At 47.5% G+C, this 20,279-nt stretch overlaps 1 protein-coding gene across 1 annotated transcript; it reads right to left on the bottom strand.

The window, feature by feature from the left end:
• Positions 1-239: 239 nt before the first annotated feature.
• On the bottom strand, positions 240-12,062 carry LOC311319708 (CD44 antigen-like; the record flags this gene model as incomplete). Its single annotated transcript, XM_084451310.1, has 7 exons — positions 240-459; positions 571-649; positions 1,759-1,825; positions 5,120-5,601; positions 7,444-7,583; positions 9,008-9,176; positions 11,975-12,062. 7 exons carry the CDS (start codon positions 12,060-12,062, stop codon positions 240-242), a joined length of 1,245 nt encoding a protein of 414 aa, XP_084307436.1.
• Between the last annotated feature and the right edge of the window lie 8,217 nt (positions 12,063-20,279).

Genomic DNA, 20,279 nt, shown 5'->3' with positions numbered 1-20,279 from the left:
TCTCTCTCTCTCTCTCTCACTCTCTCAACCTCTCTCTCTCTCTCTCTCCCTCTCTCCCTCTCCCTCTCTCTCTCCCCCCATCTCTCTCTCTCTCCCTCCCTCCCTCCCTCTCTCTCTCTCTCTCTCTCTCTCCCTCCCCCTCTCTCTCTACCTCTCTCTCTCTCCCTCCCCCTATCTCTCTCTCTCTCCCTCCCTCCCTCTCTCTCTCTCCCCCCTCTCTCCCTCTCTCCCTCTCTCTCTCACGCCAGCTGCTCCTTCTCCGGTGACTCCTCCTCCAGCGTAATGACGGTGAACTCCTCAGCGTTGCCGTTCTCCTGGATCTTCTCCTTGTTCATCAGGGTCACCATCTCCTGCTCGCGCTCCTGGGCCAGGGCTCCGCCCACCGCTGCCGCCGCCCCGTTGCCCTCGCCGCCGCCATCCTTGGACGAGATGGTCAGACTCTGCCGCTGGCCGCACCAGCTAGGGGGGGTGGAGGAGGAGGGGGGGGGGGTTGTTTGGACCGCGAAATGAGATAAAAAAATAAAAAACGGTATGGGCGCCGCGTCGCTCGGCGCCGATCTGGAAACTCACCTCTTCCGCTTGGCGACGGCAGCGCACACCAGCAGGATGGCGCCCACGGCCACGATCACGCCCAGGATGAGGAGCCAGTCTGCAGAGAGGAGCGCCATGCAGGGGGTTTAGAGAATGTGACACGTTACATTACAGTACAGTACATTACAGTCATTTAGCTGACGCGTTTATCCAAAGCGACTTACAATAATTGCCTTTAAAGGAGTAGTAAAGGGAAAATGCATGTTTAGCCCTGTTTTAAGGTTACTTATGATCATATACAATGGTTCAGATCAAAACGTTGACAAAACTAGCACTTTTGAGAAAGTCTGATAATTGCTCTACCACCGTTTTGGTCATACAATGGATGTGGGTGGGCACCTTGAAAAATCTTTCAAAAACATGTTAAACTCTCTGAAATCTATTGACTTGTATTGACGCGACCATTGTAGATGTGTAGATCAATCCGCAGAGGGGATTCAGGAAGCGGAACTACCTAGGGTAGCTATTGTTATTGTTTATGTTGCTAGGCTACCTAGTTTGCGAAAGTTTACACATGTATGTGCTGCGACTAAATAGTTCTATGCTAAATATTGAAAAAAGCCTTTCCAGATGAATTAGAATCTTACTTTATGGCGAATTATATGTCAGAACGCCAACTAACACCTCGGTGAGTTTCTTGTTTTCGAAATTGAGAGTTTAACATGTTTTTTGAATGATTTTTCACGGTGCCCACCCACATCCATTGTATGACCAAAACAGTGGTAGAGCAATTATCAGACTTTCTCAAAAGTGCTAGTTTTGTCAACGTTTTGATCTGAACCATTGTATATGATCATAAGTAACCTTAAAACAGGGCTAAACATGCATTTTCCCTTTACTACTCCTTTAACGCAGGAAAAGCCAATGCATCATTGTACATTGCGCTACCATTGCGCTTACTGTGTAGATTATCGTGAATTACAAATATTGCAATATCAGTGCTGTTTGTTGCACTTCTGGTTGGACGCACTTCTGGTTGGTCTTGTAATGACAATAAAGTGAAACTAATCTAATCTAATTTTATCTAATCTAATCTAACCACTACTCGCCAAAACTCACAAGTTCATCTCCTTTCTAAACAAGTGACCAAGAGCATAATCTAGTCTAATCTAATACTATAAGCGACAAACACTAAAGGATTGTGGGTAGAGATGAGTGTTAGCTGACTTGATGCGCTGTCGTCCTGGCCGGCGGGGGTAGGGAGCGCTCCAGGACCCATCCTGCCCGCTTCAGGCTGCGCTGGACCTGGGGGTGGGGGGGGGGCACAGGGGAGAGGAGTCAGTCAACAGCCACGATACTCACACACACACACACACACACACACACACACGATAATGATAAATCACAGCGGACATTGCTCTGTGGTAGCCATCAGCCCCCCCCCCCCCCGCAGTGAGGAAACCAGAGCACCTGATGTGCGTTCAGTGAGGGTCATAGGTCACAGGGCCGACGGCGCCGGGCCGATGACCTGCGTGAGCCGTGAGGCTCCACCCCTGCCCCGCGGGGCCTGTGAGACCAGGGAGGGCGTGGCCATGCAGCACGCTGGACGTGAGCAGGTCCAAGTGCGGAATGTTCCGGACGCAGAGCATTGTGGGCCGTCGATGTGGGAGAGAGTTGGCGGGCGACCGTAGACGAAAGGAGAGGTCGTTTTAGCGAAAGAGATGGTTTATGATGTCATGCTGAGGGGCGGGCGCCGCGCGAACAACGATAATGAAAGAACGATGAGTGTAGATGTCTGCCTCATGTTTAGGGTCCTACATGGTCTTGCACCTCCCCCACTCAGCCAGTTCATAAAGCAGAGGGATGGTAGCAGCAGGGCAACAAGGGCAACCATCAGAGGGGACTGCGTTGTTCCTTACAGACGCAGCACGTTTGGACAAACAGTCTTCTCAGTCAGAGCCACCCACTACTGGAATAGTCTTCCTAGTGCACTGAGGGAAAGATCTACCTTTACAACTTTTAAACACAGACTTAAGACATGGCTTAAAGCAAACCAGATCTGCAATCACTGAGTAGGCTATCATCTTGGGAACTCTCTGTTACATATTTGGATACTCTATTGTATTGTATTGTATTGTATTGTATTGTATTGTATTGTATTGTATTGTATTGTATTGTATTGTATTGTATTGTGTTGTGTTGTGTTGTATTGTGTTGTGTTGTGCTGTATTTTATTATACTGTGTTGTTTTGTAGTACTATGTTGACTGCAGATGAAAATTAGCTTAGGTCTACTAGCTAACTCTGGTACATTTACATTGATGTGGAAACTGATATGTTGATAATGTGCATTGTCCCTTCTTTTAAATAAAATAAACAAACAGGAGGAAAAGACCCTTATAACTCCTAGTAAGCGGAAAAACTGCATGGCAATAAACGGATTCTGATTCTGATGAAAATAAACAGGCACTGTGATGGTACCGTGGCACATGGTATTGAATCTAACTGGTCTCCAAGTTTAGTCCAGTGATCGGCTGTGCAACATGTACAGTAGAGGTCAGGGGTCAGCTAGTGGAGTATACAGAGGTATACAGACTACTGTATACCCACTTATTTAGCCATAATATGGACCCACAGCGTTTAAACACTGTTAATGTGAAAACTGTAACATTTCTGCTATAGTATACACACATCGTTTGTCACCACCACACCCCTGGAGTAGTTATGAATCATCCAACCCATATTTACTGAAACTATGAACCTATACAGTCAGCTGGATAAATTCAACTGAGGTGCACAAAAATAAATTATTATAGAGTAGGAAGTCCCTTAGCAATATACTGTACAGTTTGAATGTGTGGTGTCTGAAAATGTGTCACTTCCCCCCTATATATATATAGCAGAAATATGTATATGGAAAGGGTTGGATTCATATTGTGTCTGTTTCTGTGTTATTCAGGCATGGTTTTCCTCAGAGGATGGAAGCCCAGAGGGGCCAGACTGTGGTAGGGCCTGGGGCCTGCGGATTATTCCGACCACAACCATCTCCCTCATCTGGTCACAAGGGGAGCCCTCTCCAAACAAACTTCACCGATGACTCACGGATACGCCCACTCTCACCCTGTCTGAACCCTCTCTCCAGGATGGGGCTGTCTCAGGAGCTGAATCAAATCACATATCTATCATCTTTCAATTTCAATTTGTGTGTCTACTCTGTATTTAGTTTTTGATTAAATTTCAACTCTGCCGTTGTTTTGGAATAGCAAATGAGTCCAAACGCAAGACTCTAGATTCTTCCACCCCAACACCAGGGGGCGAGTTGAGTTGTCTTCTTAAACTTTTGCCAGTTGGGCTGAAAATGTGCAGCATGAGCAAAGTATGCAACCGTATTGTGCTCTTGTAGGAATGATTCTACACTCACAGAAAGAGTGACTGTATCAGACAGTTGGATATATATATATATATATATATATAATGATGGTGAGAGTGATATTTTACTCATCAAAAGCTATACAGTATAATAACAGATGCAGTACACTGTCACACACTGAGTTTTTGAAGAAGCAGTGTGCTTGGTGACAGTCAGGCTAATTGAATTCTAATAGAGATGTCCATATTTGCAGATCCTCTGAAAGAAATTGCCGGTTAGAAACGTTGAATAATGAGTCGCCGTGGAAACAGAGGGGGAGTCGAGTTCCACGATGATGATTGACAGCTGAGGAGGAAGAATGAAGTTGCAGGGTATATTTGTGTACTGTACAATTTATGAGCTTCATATTGTGCTGTACGTTTTAGCCCACAAAAGGACATACCTTTTTGAGTGAGATAAAAACTTTTTATCTTTTTTTAAAGTTTTTAATCTTTTTGGTTTTACTTGTTAACCGCATCCCACTGATATCCAACCTCCCTCAGTCACAGGCCTCCATCACATAGGAGCATACTGACCCTCACCCACTGAACAAAGGTTGCTAGTTCAACCTTTTTGCAAAAGCGGAATTGCTGACATGTGGATAAAGGATCAAACATACAGAGCTATCTCTTTCTACTGTGCATCCCTTTGGAAGTTCTAAAGTCACCCTCATGTCAAAGGCTATTTTTAGACAGAGAGCTTGGGTAAGATACATTGTTTTAACGTCTTAGGATATTAAAGCGATCCTAAGAAAAGGAATGTTTCTTGCCAGTCTTGACTGCATACCACCAGCTGTGTCATAGCTTGATAGATGTGTTTTGTTATGCTGCACTTTTAAACCTGTAGCATTGATACTTTTTAAATGAAAAGTGTGTTACAAATAAAATGTATTATTATTATTATTATTATTATTATTATTATGATTTTATTTTTTTTATTGATTATTATTATTGTACAGCATATAATTCTCCTGTTCTCGATCACTGTACCTTTACAAAATATATGACCTTTGATTGTAGTTATTGACTAGCAGAAGAATCAACACTCCAAGTCTGTCACAGTAAATTAAAAAAAACATGCCCCCTGGATTATTCTCACCTGCTCCCTGCTTCTTGTCATCAGCCTCCACCACCTTCTCCTCCACCTTCTCCTCCACCTTCTCCTCCACTTTCTCCTCCACCTTCTCCTCCACCTCCACCTGTCTGGTCGTCTCCGGCGTTTCAGACGGCTCTCGGACAGGCGTCACTGTGGACGCCGCCTCGCCCTCAACCTCCGTTGGGCTGGGGGCCATGCCAGAGCCCATGGTGTCGTCCAGTTCAGGCAGCACCATCCGTGGGTCGCGTGTGGGACCGGTTCCCTGGGTCTGATCTCCTCCGGTCGGCTCCTCCTCCCCCGCGGGTCTCTCCGTGGCCGTCTGCGCCTCCTCCGGGCCGGCGGCCGTAGCCGGCTCCCCCTCTACGGGTACGGAGATGAGCTCCGGCTCGGTGGGGGTGTCCTCCGCCTCCCCCCCGGGGGTCGAGGTCAAGTCCCGGGCGTCTGGGTCGGCTGTGACCGCCGAGTGGGCTGTGGTTTCCGGCGCCGCCGGGTCCTCTGCCTCTGGGGCTGGTGGCTGGACCTCCTCATGGACATCCTCCACAGCCCCGGGTGGCGCTGTGGTCAGGGCTGTGTGTGAAACAGAGCAGGGACACAGAACAAGGTCAACGGGGTCACAGAAACATATTTCTATCAACCTGGATGGGAGAGAGAGAGTTCAGAGATGGAGGAGATAGTTCAGAGATGGGGGAGAGATAGTTCAGAGAGATAGTTGAGAGATGGAGGAGATAGTTCAGAGATGGGGGAGAGATAGTTCAGAGAGATAGTTGAGAGATGGAGGAGATAGTTCAGAGATGGGGGAGAGATAGTTCAGAGATGGAGGAGATAGTTGAGAGATGGGAGAGAGATAGTTGAGAGATTGATTACTAGCGTGCATGTTAGCCTGACTGGCCGGTGAGAGGGTTTCACCAGTGATAAGGAATCCCACGGCTATCATTTGACCGCTACAGTATTATGGGATGGCATCAACCTCGGTTTACAGAAGTGAAGGTGTTTGTTTACAGGTTATTCCGTTGTGATGTTAACAAATCATTTTGGTCAGTAATATGATCGATTTACTGTAGATATTTCTGCAACCCCCAAAAGTGTGAGGTGCAAGCAATTAGCATGCTAATGAGGTATTACAGTACATCCGCACAGTTTTTGGGGTATTTAAGAAATAGCTACATCTATTAAGTTCTTACCCACCTAATAATGATCATATGCATAGTAGATCAAAACATTTATTTTGAGTGTTGTGCCCCTTTAACATCGAGACGACCACTCACATACATGAGTGTGTGGTGAATGGATTCTACAGTAGAGTTGAGTTGAGCCTTGTGGGGCACCCCTGGTAGATAAGTGGGGTTGGAGAGTTTGAGGGTCGAGGTGGGTGTCTCTATAAGTGAGCTCACCATGGCTTCACCCTGACAATACAGAGTTCATAATCTGTCACCATCTCTGTGGTCTGGGCCTTTCTACTGCTCTGACAAACGCCCCACAATCATAGATTCATTCAGCCAGGAAATGGGTTCTGTCAAGACGATAATAGCACAAAGGGAAAGAGGAGAAGGTGACATTTATCTTGTCTCATTTCCACAGAGTCATAAATTGAGGAGGAGGAGGGGTATGTTGATGAGGAAGAGCGGGAGGAGGATGAAGATGATGAGGACAGAGATGACATTATGGATGAAAAAAAGACCAACCTGTGATGTCCAGGACCGAATCTCCTTCTCTCTCGTTCACGCTGTCTGGATTGATGACCTTTTCACAGTTTTCCCCAGGGCCGGCTAGGGGAACATACCAAGGCGAGTGTTACGAAGAAGGAAATGACGAGTGTGCCCTGTACTGACATTATCTTGAATGCATAGAGTTTATAGGAAGCTTGACACAGCAACCACAGCCCTACACCCAACCACAGCCCTACCTCATTCAGCAGGCTGATACACAGATTAGCATGTTAAGCTCTTTAAAGGGGTAGAATGCTATTTTGGACATGTAGCCCTATTGTTTACGTGTCTGACATGGCTTGGGCATAGTCCTCCGTGGGAGCAGTGAAAACAAGCGCCAGGGGAACGCTTATGTCCATTCCAAACTCTTAAAAATATTCCGATTGCGATACATTTCACAGCAGATTCTTACTGAGACTGGTACGATTACACCCTGTGCTTCCCGTCTCGGAAAAGCACATTTATCATAGTTTTTGCAACACATTTACATATGGCCCATTTACTTCCATTGTAGCCCAGTGAGAGCCTGCAGAAAAGTGCAGCTAGCTCAGTACTAGAACGATCAGTGAAATGATGGTCTACATGTATATGTTTCAGGTCCATGGCAGATCACAAATAGTGCTAAATGTAAAAAAATAAAATAAAACACACTACCCCTTTAAGATACATGCCTTGAATGGTAGAAGACACACTAGACACTCACCTCCAGAATCATAGCAGTAGGCATCAAGTTCTTGGTCAGGATTGTAATGGTGGTAAACGATGCCGGTCATGTTTTTGGCACAGTTGCCATTTGGCTTGTGTCGCAAGATGGCGGCCTTCTGGCTGCTGATCCAGCCGTACCTGGAAAGGTTTGACAAGGACATGAACTCAGACCCGGTGGTGAACCAGTAGCTTTTATGGACCCAGTACCAGACATTACAGATATGTTTTACACCTCTGAATTATCAATAATTAGCCTACTGTGCTCATGATAAAGTGGACATAGTATGTGAATACTACCAGACCGCCGTGAAACAAGTTTGTTTTAACCTACTGATGATGATGTGTTGTTGCAATGAACTACGTCTTTACTGTACAAGAACCAGTGTTGTTAAAATGTAATTAAGCTGTTTTATTTTGGGGGTTTCGTGAAGGCGGTTCATTTTGACCCGGAGCACACGACGTGGACATGGAGAAGGTTAACACACCACTGTGTTTGGATTGCGATATCACACGCGATAAAACAAGCTCACAGTAAACATGCTGTCCCCCGCCAATGATGGACCCCTCCCTTTGTGTCAATGAAACCTTGGAAGTACAGTCAGTGTAACAAGCAAGGAAGCTTTCAGACCTCAGAACTCTGTGGATTTGGAAAGAGGCCCCTGAGTAGAATGGACTATATAAGCCATGTTTGTGTACATAGCAATACTGTATGTATTGGCATTGGGAAAAATGTAGCCTCGTGAGACCATCCGGATCTCTTGAGCTCACTTTGTTTCACTTCACTCATCAGTCTGGCAAAGCTCGATAGAGATCCGTTTGTGCCGATCAGAAAACGATCGGGGCAATCAACATCCTTTAAGGAAATACTAGCAGCTACGCCAAGCATGGTTTAGGTGTGACGACAGCTAGAGGCGACTGTTTCAAGAAAAACAATAGTGGCTCCTAAAGAGGTTAGCGTAGATGCTGAGTTAGCAGTCATGGGAACTGGACTGGAGAGTATTTCTTTATTGAAAGATCAAAGAACGGAACTGAAGGTTTTCTCTGTGGAAAATCGATTTTCACTCTTCTCCGGAAAAACTTCCGTAAGAATTTGATTTACCCGTGACAGATGGTGACAGACAGATGGTTCATCCAATCACCTGCCAAGTAGTTTTGAAAGTGCCCACCCTTTTCCAAACAGTTTCCAATGAAGCTTTCCCAGATGGATGAGTGGAACAAACCATCTGGTGCGTCCACTTAGAAAAAATAAACCGTGGCTCGCAAGCATTCCTAGTGGTGGGCTCTGGTACATGTCATAGGATGAACCAACGACGAATGGATGAACGGACAAATGGACAGTCTACAATAGTATTCATCGGGTGACAATTAGGGTTATTATTGTTTATTCTTGGACATTGGAACATTGGTGCAAGTACGGTAGTAAAACTCATGAGTAATATGACACATGAGGAAGATTCAAGCTGGATATCGTATAGACCTCTAGCTCCCAGCTGATATCTGCCCAATCGTTAGCCAGGATTGTACTGATGCAGTATGATATAGGAACAGGTGGTTGACCTCACCTGCAGGTCTCCATGCCTCGGCCGTGGGCCTCCACAATCTGGTCCGCGCTGGCCAGGGTCACCCCGAGACTCTCACACAGCTGCTTGGCCAGGTCAAAGGTCAGGGTGTAGCGATCGGCTCCCTCCACGTGGAACACCCCGTCATAACTGCAGCTACGCGACTTCACTCCTGGGAAAAGAGAGGGAGGTGGGGGTGGTTGGAGAGAGTGGGTGAGAGGTGTGGGGGAAGGTTTGGGGAGAGATAGGAGTGAGATAGTTCAGAGATGGGGGAGAGAGATAAGGGAGAGATGGTGGAAAGAGATAGTTCAGAGATGGAGGAGAGAGAGTTCAGAGATGGAGAAGAGAGATAGTTCAGAGATAGGGGAGAGAGATAAGAGAGAGATGGGAGGAGAGCACAGAAACACAACTGTATGACAATGTGTCGCACAGCAGGCATTTTGTGGCTTCGGGTCGAATATTACACCACAATGTGCCGCAATATGGTGGACAGCGTGTGGGAGAGAGGTCTGCTAGAGAGACAGAACGAGAATGAGACTTGTCATTTGTTAGCAACACAGTGCATAGCAACACCATGGCCAGCTGGAGACAGCTGGGCGAAACCGGCCTGTATCCTGATCAATATTCGCTGTCAAAATGTGCCAGTTCCCAACCTGGCAGGTTTGGTTATGGTATTATGAAATACAGTAGCATTTCACCGCATAATTCTTGATCAACTGAATAGATAGAAACCTCTCCCTGTCACAGATCTGGATTAGACCTTACATGTATTATTACACATGGACACCCGGGCAGGTTACTGCATGTAATCAACATGCTCTTTCACTTCCAGCACGCGGAAACAGAACATGGTGAACCTTCGATGCATCCCTGTTAGCAACACGCTAGCTGCTCATTCAGGCCTCAGCCTCCTACCATAGTCTATATAGCTTATTCATGTGCTATTGACAAGCACTTCAGTATCAGGTTTACTTTGTACTCCATTTCTGCGAGAGGAAAGCTGTTCAGTAGATTCAAATGACTCCATTTGCAATACTGAAGCTGGGGGCTGTTGATTATCTGTGTTGTAGCGTGGGCACACATGAACGGTCCCTCACAATGGAAAACGGAGATAAGTCGGCATTACGAATGCAGGGAAGCTAGTCTGGTTTATATGAGTCATTACATGACAAGGCCGCGCTGATGCGGTTCCAGCAGAGTGGGGGAGAGACATAACATCCGACGGGATGACAGGACTATCACTCATCCATGCTGCGTCGCCCTCGGGCATTCACAATCACATGCTGCTGTTTCACAGCCTTTTGTTTCAATGGGAGTGCGTATGGGTCTGTGTGTATGTATGTATGTATATGTGTGTGTGTGTGTCACAATCACTTCCTGGAGTTAGATATAACTGAGGTCTGGGAGGAGAAGACCACGCAACGGCTCTCTCATTAACACTAACCAGATGCACCTGACATGCCCTGCCAATCAACTCAACCTGACGCACCTGTCATGCCCTGCCAATCAACTCTAACGAGATGCACCTCACACGCCTTGCCAATCAACTCAACCTAACGCACCTGTTACCACCGTGTCTACAAGGTACAGTAGCTTCCTGCCAATTATCCACAGTGTAAATATGAACCTAATCTAGAACTGTACCTGTTCTGTCGTGCCTCTGCTCTGGTACCCTTCCCCCCTCCCCATCTCCTCCTCTGCACTCAAGCTCCTCAGTCTACAGTATCCACTACCCAGGCCTCCCTACAGGGGCCTGCAGGGGTCCGGGAAGCTCGGCAGACCACCCGAGGGGCTCATCTGGGTCTCCTGTCTGAAGAGACTACCTCATACCCAACCCTGTACGTTAAGCGTGTGCATTCATCCAGCACACATGCGCTTCAATTCATTCATCATCTAATTGTCACCATTTCCTTCATCATTTCAGTAAACGTCCTTAAACGCATATGGCTGATGGTATCGTCTTTAAACTTGTGAACTACTGTATCACAATTAGATTGAATCAGCACACACATCCTGTATACTGGAATGAGGAAGTCGTTAAAGAGAAACTCAGAAACTTTACTGTCTTATAACTGAAAATTGACTTCATCTGTTGCAAGTTTGAACTGAATTCACAGATAAGAGGTCCTATGAGTGCTGTTAAGGTACCCGGGTAGGCTATCTCTGTGATACTAAGTCAATAACCACAGCTGGCGTTTTGGTTCCTGAGTAAGGCAAGGTCATTTGTCCTATTTTTTTCTTTTTTTACACATTCTGCAAGAGCAGGTTGTAAGCTCTCAAATGATGTCATACAGTACATTTACATCTGAAAATCGTTGGAAGAAGATGCTTATTTGAAAGTTAGTACACCTAAAATCAACTACTGTAGCAGAGCAAGTCCTCCTCAACACACTAAAACAAGCTTAGTTTGCTGACATATAAATATTGAGTGGTCCTAAAACAGTTGTTTGTTATAATGAGAGGGTTCTTCTCATTTAAAACTTCTCCAGCACAGATGTTGGTTTGCGGTTGATTTCACGGTTGCCTAGCTACGTCTCACACCAGCTGTGGTCACAGAGCTGAGTTGTGAAGAATTGCTCTTCTTCTTGTAGTGAAAGGAAACATGATCATCTAATCTAGTTGCATTGCACTGTACACACATTCACACCCAACTCACACTCATTCACACATTCACCCACACTGTACACACATTCACACACACATGCACACACTGCGGAACAGTTATACGATTTTAAGGCAGATAGTCTTCTTACGTAGGCTACCGCGGCAACAGGCAGGGCCTTTAGAAGGCCTCACATTTTGCCCGCGGTTGAACTTTTAGTGCATGGAGGTGCGCCAAGTTAACTGGCCCGAGGAGACCAAGACATCACAGGAAACACTGCGCTTTCGCTTTCGTGACTCAGAGCCGTCTCGGGAGGGGGGGTCGCAATGCCTATTTCGCACAGGGCCTCGCATATCCCCCAGACGGACCTGCCAACAGGTGAACATTTGCATCCAAGTTAGAATCTGTCTTGTGACCCGACTCCTGGAGCCAGACGTGACGCTGCCCCGTCTCCATAGTGGCGCGCTCCCCTTGAGGCTCACGCGCCTGGCTGCAACCTCATTAGTAGCAGACTTGTTGCTAGAAAGTGACGCTAGCTAGCTGTAACCACCGTGGTTATTTTCTAGCACTATCTACCTAATGGATAATTAACAGTCTTCAATTTGGGATAGCTAGCTACATATTCTATGCTAATATGAAATAAAAAAAAGTTGACCAATGTTACATAAGCTAATGGTTTGTAATGTCAAACCAATGTTTGAAAATATGTTCATGTATGTGTACATTATTAAATCATATTATACAACGGTAAGTTCTTGTTCTTGATTCTGATTGGCTGGAAGCCGTGTTAAAATACTTTGTAACACACACCTGGGACCGCATATCATTCCATTTTCAGTATTAATGCGCCTCCCATTTGATCCAATGCATTGTAGTTGTTGTTGTTGCTTGGCAACCCTTTTGTTAGGGGAACTATTTTGCTCGGCGGAATTGAGGGAATGATGCTTCGTTTTGAATAAATGTTAATATTTTACATTGCTGTGTGTTTATTTTACACTAATACCTGTAGTAACCGCTGTATAAAAGCAATAAACCACGAGAGGCCGTGTGTTATAACAGCTAGGGGGGTTTTAGGCACTCCGCTTCGCGTCGTGCCTAACAACGCCCCCTAGCTGTTATAAAATCACTATAACACACGGCCTCTCGTGGTTTATTGCTTAATTAACAACTACTTTGCTATAATTCATGTAACCTTTCATGTAACCTTATTGCAAAGTGTTTTCTCCATAGTCTTTTGGTAGGCTACTCAAACCAAGGGCTTCAACCCTCAACTGTCAAACGTTCAGACTGGCAGCTACTGTATTGTTCTATCAGTGATGAAGTTCTCATACAGTATATTGTATTTTTCCAGCCTCACATCACAGTGCAGACGCGTGGTGTTGATTTGTCCCTCCAGAGGGGTGCTGCAGGGGGGGGGGGCTTCCACTGTCCGCTCTGCACACAGGATGGGTTTAAACCAACATCACTGAGCAAGTGTGAAAAGCATCTTCGTCATGAGCGTTTGTATGGGCCAGCCTCCAATGAGCCAGCCTCCAATGAGCCAGCCTCCAATGAGCCAGCCTCTTATGAGCCAGCCTCCAATGAGCCAGCCTCCAATGGGCTGAATGTACTGTAGGTGTGCCATTTTCTCTCTCCTGCAAACCTTGGCCAGACGACGGACGCTGCAGGCGATCGCCTACCGTCAACCCTGACCCCCCTCACCCCTCTCATCCCTGACCCCCCTCACCCCCCCTCATCCCTGACCCCCCTCACCCCTGACCCCTCTCATCCCTGACCCCCCTCACCCCTATTCTATTCTTGGCATGTGTCCATTATACAGGGTTATTTCTATTCTTGGCATGTGTCCAGTATATAGGCTTATTTCTATTCTTGGCATGTGTCCATTATATAGGCTTATTTCTATTCTTTGTATGTGTCCATTATACAGGGTTATTTCTATTCTTGGTATGTGTCCATTATATAGGCTTATTTCTATTCTTGGTATGTGTCCATTATACAGGGTTATTTCTATTCTTGGTATGTGTCCAGTATATAGGCTTATTTCTATTCTTGGTATGTGTCCAGTATATAGGCTTATTTCTATTCTTGGCATGTGTCCATTATATAGGCTTATTTCTATTCTTGGTATGTGTCCATTATACAGGCTTATTTCTATTCTTGGTATGTGTCCATTATACAGGGTTATTTCTATTCTTGGTATGTGTCCAGTATATAGGCTTATTTCTATTCTTGGTATGTGTCCAGTATATAGGCTTATTTCTATTCTTGGTATGTGTCCATTATATAGGCTTATTTCTATTCTTTGTATGTGTCCATTATACAGGTTTATTTCTATTATTGGTATGTGTCCAGTATATAGGCCTATTTCTATTCTATCAACATAATGTGTTGATTATTCCATTATTGGTGGGCAGTCTGTGGGATGAGACCAGATCCTGATCCAGGGCTGGAAATTAAGAACCAAAGCAAATGTTGCATTTGAGTTGTCATCTACCTCTTGTAGATTTGTCACACAGATCATTAGGAATGAATATCATTCAACATATCTGATGCACCATTGTTTCTCTCATTTCATTGTCATCTCAAAAGTGCTGAAACAATCACAAGTCATTAAGAACAGAATAATAACAAAGAGAATAGTATCAGAGACCAGTGTTAAAAGAACTCAGAGTCTGTGGTGCCCTCAGATTATCAGGCAGGGGCAGCTGAGCAAAACTCTCCCATAGAGCAGAGCTTAGTCCTGGGGTTTGAAGAAGCAGTGAGGAGCTCTTTAAGATAGGGTGCAGTTGAAAGTTAGACGGGTTTTGAATTCAATCCTTTAGTAAACGGGGAGCCGGTGTGAAGATGCCAGGATGGGGGTGTTATGGGTATATTTAACTCCCCTCAGGATCCTGCCAGCACTGTTCTGGATATAGCCTAATGGAGTTTTTTGCCTGGGATCCCATAGTGCATTGTAGTAGTCCAGCCTTGAAGATCACAATACAGACTTGATGATCTGTGTTGTATTGTTCTCTAAGTGAAGTCTTTCAGTATGTTGAAAAGCATTATATAAATTAAATGCATTATTATATAGTTAATGTTGTATTGCCTTTTTTAATTAACTGCAGCTTTAACTAAATGCCCCATCTAGCATCATCATGCTTCTAGCTTGACAACACTACTCCCTTATCATACACGGTTTCTGAGTGTGAGGAATAGTAAGAAAGAATGATACTTGAGTGAGCAACCTTCACTGCCTAACCTTTTTATGAAGAGAATCTCAATCAATTATTTTTTTACAACAATAAAACGTTAACAGGTAATAGCTAGATAGCTAGCTAAAACTTATAGACTAGCCAGCTGTTTTGACAATCTGAAGCTGAGCCAACACACACAATTAAATAAAATTGTAAAATAAAATTAAATTAAAATTTTTCATTTTAGTTATAGCATATTATCACTAACTAACTGGCTACCTAGCGAACTTCAGCTGAATAACTCTCAGACTTGTAACTCTGTAGGCTGGATGGTGGGCTAGATAACGTGGGCCGCTGTGTGAGTCTGAGGTCTGAACCAGCGCACGCTACCTGCACCTCTCTGAGGAAGACGGGCGCTACCTGCACCTCTCTGAGGAAGACGGGCGCAACCTGCACCTCTCTCAGGAAGACAGGCGCTACCTGCACCTCTCTCAGGAACAGGCCCTACCTGCACCTCTCTCAGGAAGACGGGCGCTACCTGCACCTCTCTGAGGAAGACGGGCGCAACCTGCACCTCTCTCAGGAAGACAGGCGCTACCTGCACCTCTTTCAGGAAGACAGGCCCTACCTGCACCTCTCTCAGGAAGACGGGCGCTACCTGCACCTCTCTCAGGAAGACGGGCGCTACCTGCACCTCTCTCAGGAAGACGGGCGCTACCTGCACCTCTCTGAGGAAGACGGGCGCTACCTGCACCTCTCTGAGGAAGACGGGCGCTACCTGCACCTCTCTCAGGAAGATAGGCCCAACCTGCACCTCTCTCAGGAAGACAGGCCCTACCTGCACCTCTCTCAGGAAGACGGGCGCTACCTGCACCTCTCTCAGGAAGACGGGCGCTACCTGCACCTCTCTCAGGAAGACGGGCGTGCTCTGAGTCAGGAGTAAACGCACGCGGTCAGCAGTTTAGGCTACAGCGCCATGGTCTTGGCTGCTATCAGAGCTGGATCAGGTGTGGGTTGTTTTCTTGTACTGTATGTGAGAGGTGAGAGGTGAGAGGTGAGAGCGCTGACCCGGAGCTGAGGAGTAGTTCTTGATTTAGTTGATTTGGGTTGACTGACTGGAATTAAGGGATGTTCTTTGTGTGAGATAGCGTCATGCGGTGCGGTTTGTGGCACAAACATTTTTCATATCTGTGTCTTCTAAAATCCCCAACACACACACGCACGCACACACACACACACACACACACACACACACACACACACACACACACACACAGGATATCACACCCAGATCTTGATGCCACTTGTTGATACAGCAGTTGCCGTAGTGACAGGCGCAAACACGGGTTGTGAAACATAGATTGTGTCGTCAGTGTGGTAGACGTGGCCACAGGCACACAGGGAACCAGATACTAGGGGCCGTGCTGGGGTCCAGATGTTCACATCAGTGCCATATGTGTCCCACCCTCCTACTGCCCCCCTCTTTCTCTCTCCCTCCCTCCCTCTCTCTATCTCTCCCTCTCTCTCTCCCTCTCTCTCTCCCTATCTCTCACTCTCTCTCTCCCTCTCTCCCTCCATCTCTCTCTCTCACTCACTCTCTCCCTCTCTCCCTCCATCTCTCTCTCCCCCTCCATCTCTCTCTCCCTCTCCATCTCTCTCTCCCTCTCTCTCCCTCTCTCTCACTCTCTCCCTCTCTCCCTCCATCTCTCTCTCCCTCCATCTCTCTCTCCCTCTCCCTCTCTCTCCCTCTCCATCTCTCTCCCTCTCTCTCTCTCTCTCTCTCCCTCTCTCTCTCCCTCTCTCTCCCCCTCTCTCTCCCCCTCTCTCCCTCAATCTCTCTCCCTCTCTCTCTCTTCCTCTCCCCCTCTCTCCCTCCATCTCTCTCTCTCTCTGCCCATATGAGGAATGATGTCATATGACTTCAAATGTACAGTTGAAATGTCTGGAGGCTTGACATCACAAGACCATTAAAAGGTCATGAATATAAACTTGTCCATTACTCGTAGGCTACGTTGTCCTAGACGATTGGCGGTATAGTAAACGCATCCCTCCAGATATTGGAACCATCAATTGGATAGCCATCATTTCCATATGGTTCGTGGATATGGTAATCATTAACTCAGAGCAGTCAACAGTGAGTGGATCTGTGTAAAACATTACCCAGTTTTCAAAGAGCTGTACGTCTTAAGACGTCTCACAGTATGATGTGGGTGAGTTTTCCACACGAGGACTCTGATTGGAGGACAGTGGGATTCACTAGAACGTTCTCAGTGGTCACGCTGAGGGGAAAAGCCTTTAGCAGTGGAATATACTGGATCAGGTGGTACGTTGTAACCATGACATCAGTGGACTCATGAATATAAACAGACTGTTCAAATAATAATCTAATGCCCTGGCCCTGTGAATAAACAAACATTTGGCCAAAAGCAGGAAGTTGAGGTTGATGCTCCTAACGGTGGTTGAAGCTGCAGGAGATATTGAAATGTGCAGTACTGTGCAGGCACCACACACACACACACACACACACACACACACACACACACACACACACACACACACAATCACACACACACAAGCACACAGACACACAAGGACACACACACAAACCACACGTCCACATAAGCACACGCACACACAAATGCGCGCGCGCGCACACACACACACACACACAAGGACACACACAAACCACACGTCCACATAAGCACCTACACGCACGCACAACTGCATGTGCGCGCGCCCACACACACACACACACAACACACACACACACACACACACACACACACACCCCTACATAGCCACAATGTCCCTGAGAAGGGGAAAAACAAGCGCTGGCCTTGCAGGCTGTCCCGAGGGATCAAAGCGGAACACAGCCTGTGTGGAGCTGAAAGGAGGCAGGTCTCATGAATCAGAGGTGCTGTCATTAGTATGCAGGGCGAGCCGCCCGGCGCCGGTTCATACGCTCCAGCGTCCTGCCAGTCCGCGCCGCTGACTCTACCAAGACGCCATTGTCACTTAATGGAGTTGAAAAGCGCTCGGGGACCGTGGAGGGTCTGGCTGAACACAGGGGCTTCAACACAGCCTGCGCCAACACCTCCAGCTGCTTACCTGGAATGACAAGCTCTCTCTCTCTCTCCCTCTCTCTCCTCCCCTCTCTCTCCTTCCCTCTCTCTCTCTCCTTCCCTCTCTCTCTCTCGCTCTTTCTCCTTCTCTCTCTCCTCTCTCCCTCCCTCCCTCCCTCCCTCTCTATCTCTTTCTCTCTCTCTCTCTCTCTCTCTCTCTCTTCCCTGCCCAAGCCATACAGGGCACAGCTACATTGCCCCCCCCCCCTCCTCACACACATACACACACACACACACACACACACACACACACACACAGTGGCACAGTCAGTCTTTCACGTTATCAGGGACTTCAGCAGCAGGCGATGGAGACACCATCCATGACAGCTGGATCCATGTGGGGTTCAGTAACAATGAGATATTTAGCCCCGCCCCCGGGGTCTTTGCAGGCATGTCCAAAATGGTGGGCTTATCACCACGCTCTTTCTCCCGTCAACATCCAGTGAAACTCCTCCCCCTATCTATCTATCTATCTATCTATCTATCTATCTATCTATCTATCTAAATACCTATCTATCTATCTATCTATCTATCTAATTGTCTGTCTGTCTGTCTCTCTCTATATACTGTATATATGCACAGACCGTTCTCAGAAGCGGCTCCTACAGGCGCGTCTGAACCACGTTGAAGCGTCCCTTTATCCATGGGTCTATAGTTAGCTCTCATACGAACTCAGAGAACCTTCTGACCAAGAGCGTGACATCCCTCCCCCCCCTGCCAACCCCCCTCTTCGCCCCAGCGAAAGCGCCGAGTCAGCGCGCGTGTTGTGGCGAGCTCTCAGCCGGCCGGCCAGTCACGGGTCCGCGCACACAGACCGGTGAGACAGGTGAAACATGAGACCCGGTCCAGGAGCAAAGTCACCTGAAGGACCCTCTCCTCCCCCCTCGTCCTCTCCTCCACCTCCCCCTCTGTCACACTGTCAACAGTCACTCCTTCGGCGCGTTTATAAAGGCGATCTCTCCGAGGAGCGCTTGTCTTGCGCCGCTTTGACTTTCAGCAGCTCTCTCAGCCTCGAGATCTCACAGTGAAACGGGACGAGGCCTGTTTACAGACAAACCACAACATGGAGAAAAACAGGGCCCTTTTAAAAGGCGCTCCCAACACAAACATGGTTGTTTATTGTAGACAAAAAGAAAATGAGCTTGCACCACAGCCTCTGAGATTCAGGCCCTAATGCAGAATGTAGTCAGTGGACCTCTCTGGCTGGAGATCCGGGGCTTTAAGAGATCACTGGGCTTGTCTTGTGCATTAAGGGTCTGTATACATTACAGAGCAGTGCGGGGCAGCTTTCACCCTATCACAAAGGCCCCAGTGTATCTGGGTAGGGGAATGAGGCGGGGGGGGGGGGGGGGGGGGTGGATGTGCCGTGGGGGGGGGGGGGTGCCGGGGGGGAGACCCAGACTCACATAGAGAGCTTTACAACGTAATTAATAGTTTAACAGCATTCTCAGAGATACAGTCCTGCCTGAAATATGAGAGCCCTCACCCCCCCCCGCCCCCCCCGTTTCAGATCGGTCGAGATGCAGATCGGCATCCAGGAGGGAGGACGCCCTTGGGGGGGGAGCAGGGCGGGGAGGGCGGACGGCAGAGGCGGGTACAGGTCCAGCGGTAGAGAGAGAGAGGGGGTGGAGGGGAGAGAGAGAGAGAGAGAGAGAGGGAGAGAGAGAGAGAGAGAGAGACTGAACACGTGTCTGGAGGGCTCTGGTAGCAGGAGACGGTCCTCTCAGCCGGCCCCCGGCACAAGCCTTCATTGTGGGGCCGCTGGATCCCAGTCCGCCGGGGCCCCTCGCCGCCTCCCACCTTGAAACGTGACGCCGGCAGGTGTGTGTGTGTGTGTGGGGGGGGGGGGGGGGGGTGCGTTACGCCAAGGCAGCCGAACCCAGGCGCTGATGGTGGTGGCAGTCGTGTTTGTGCGAGGGGCCCCTGGGCGGAGCGGACCCCCGTGCATACCTGGGCCAGGGACCCGGATCAATCGGGCCTTGTCTGACGTGACGACTGGCCCAGGAGAGGCTGGAGCTCGGCCAACACGCACGGAGCAAACAAACAGGCCGAGGGCCCAGAGCCCTATCCCTAACCCTCGCTCGCTGACCAGGCTAACCTGACGAGGGCCCAACCCTAACCCTCGCTCGCTGACCAGGCTAACCTGACCATGACTACAGATGGACAATGTTATCCACTACTACTACTACTACTGATACTGATACTACTACTACTACTGCTACTACTACTACTACTACTACTACTAATACTACTACTACTACTACTACTACTACTACTACTACTACTACCACCACTACTACAACTACTACTACTACTACTGATACTGATACTACTACTGATACTACTACTACTACTACTACTGATACTACTACTAC

Source organism: Borostomias antarcticus, assembly GCF_949987555.1.
Source record: "Borostomias antarcticus genome assembly, chromosome: 16".
NCBI classification, from domain to species: domain Eukaryota; kingdom Metazoa; phylum Chordata; class Actinopteri; order Stomiiformes; family Stomiidae; genus Borostomias; species Borostomias antarcticus.
This window is presented reverse-complemented; position numbering and strand designations above follow the sequence as displayed.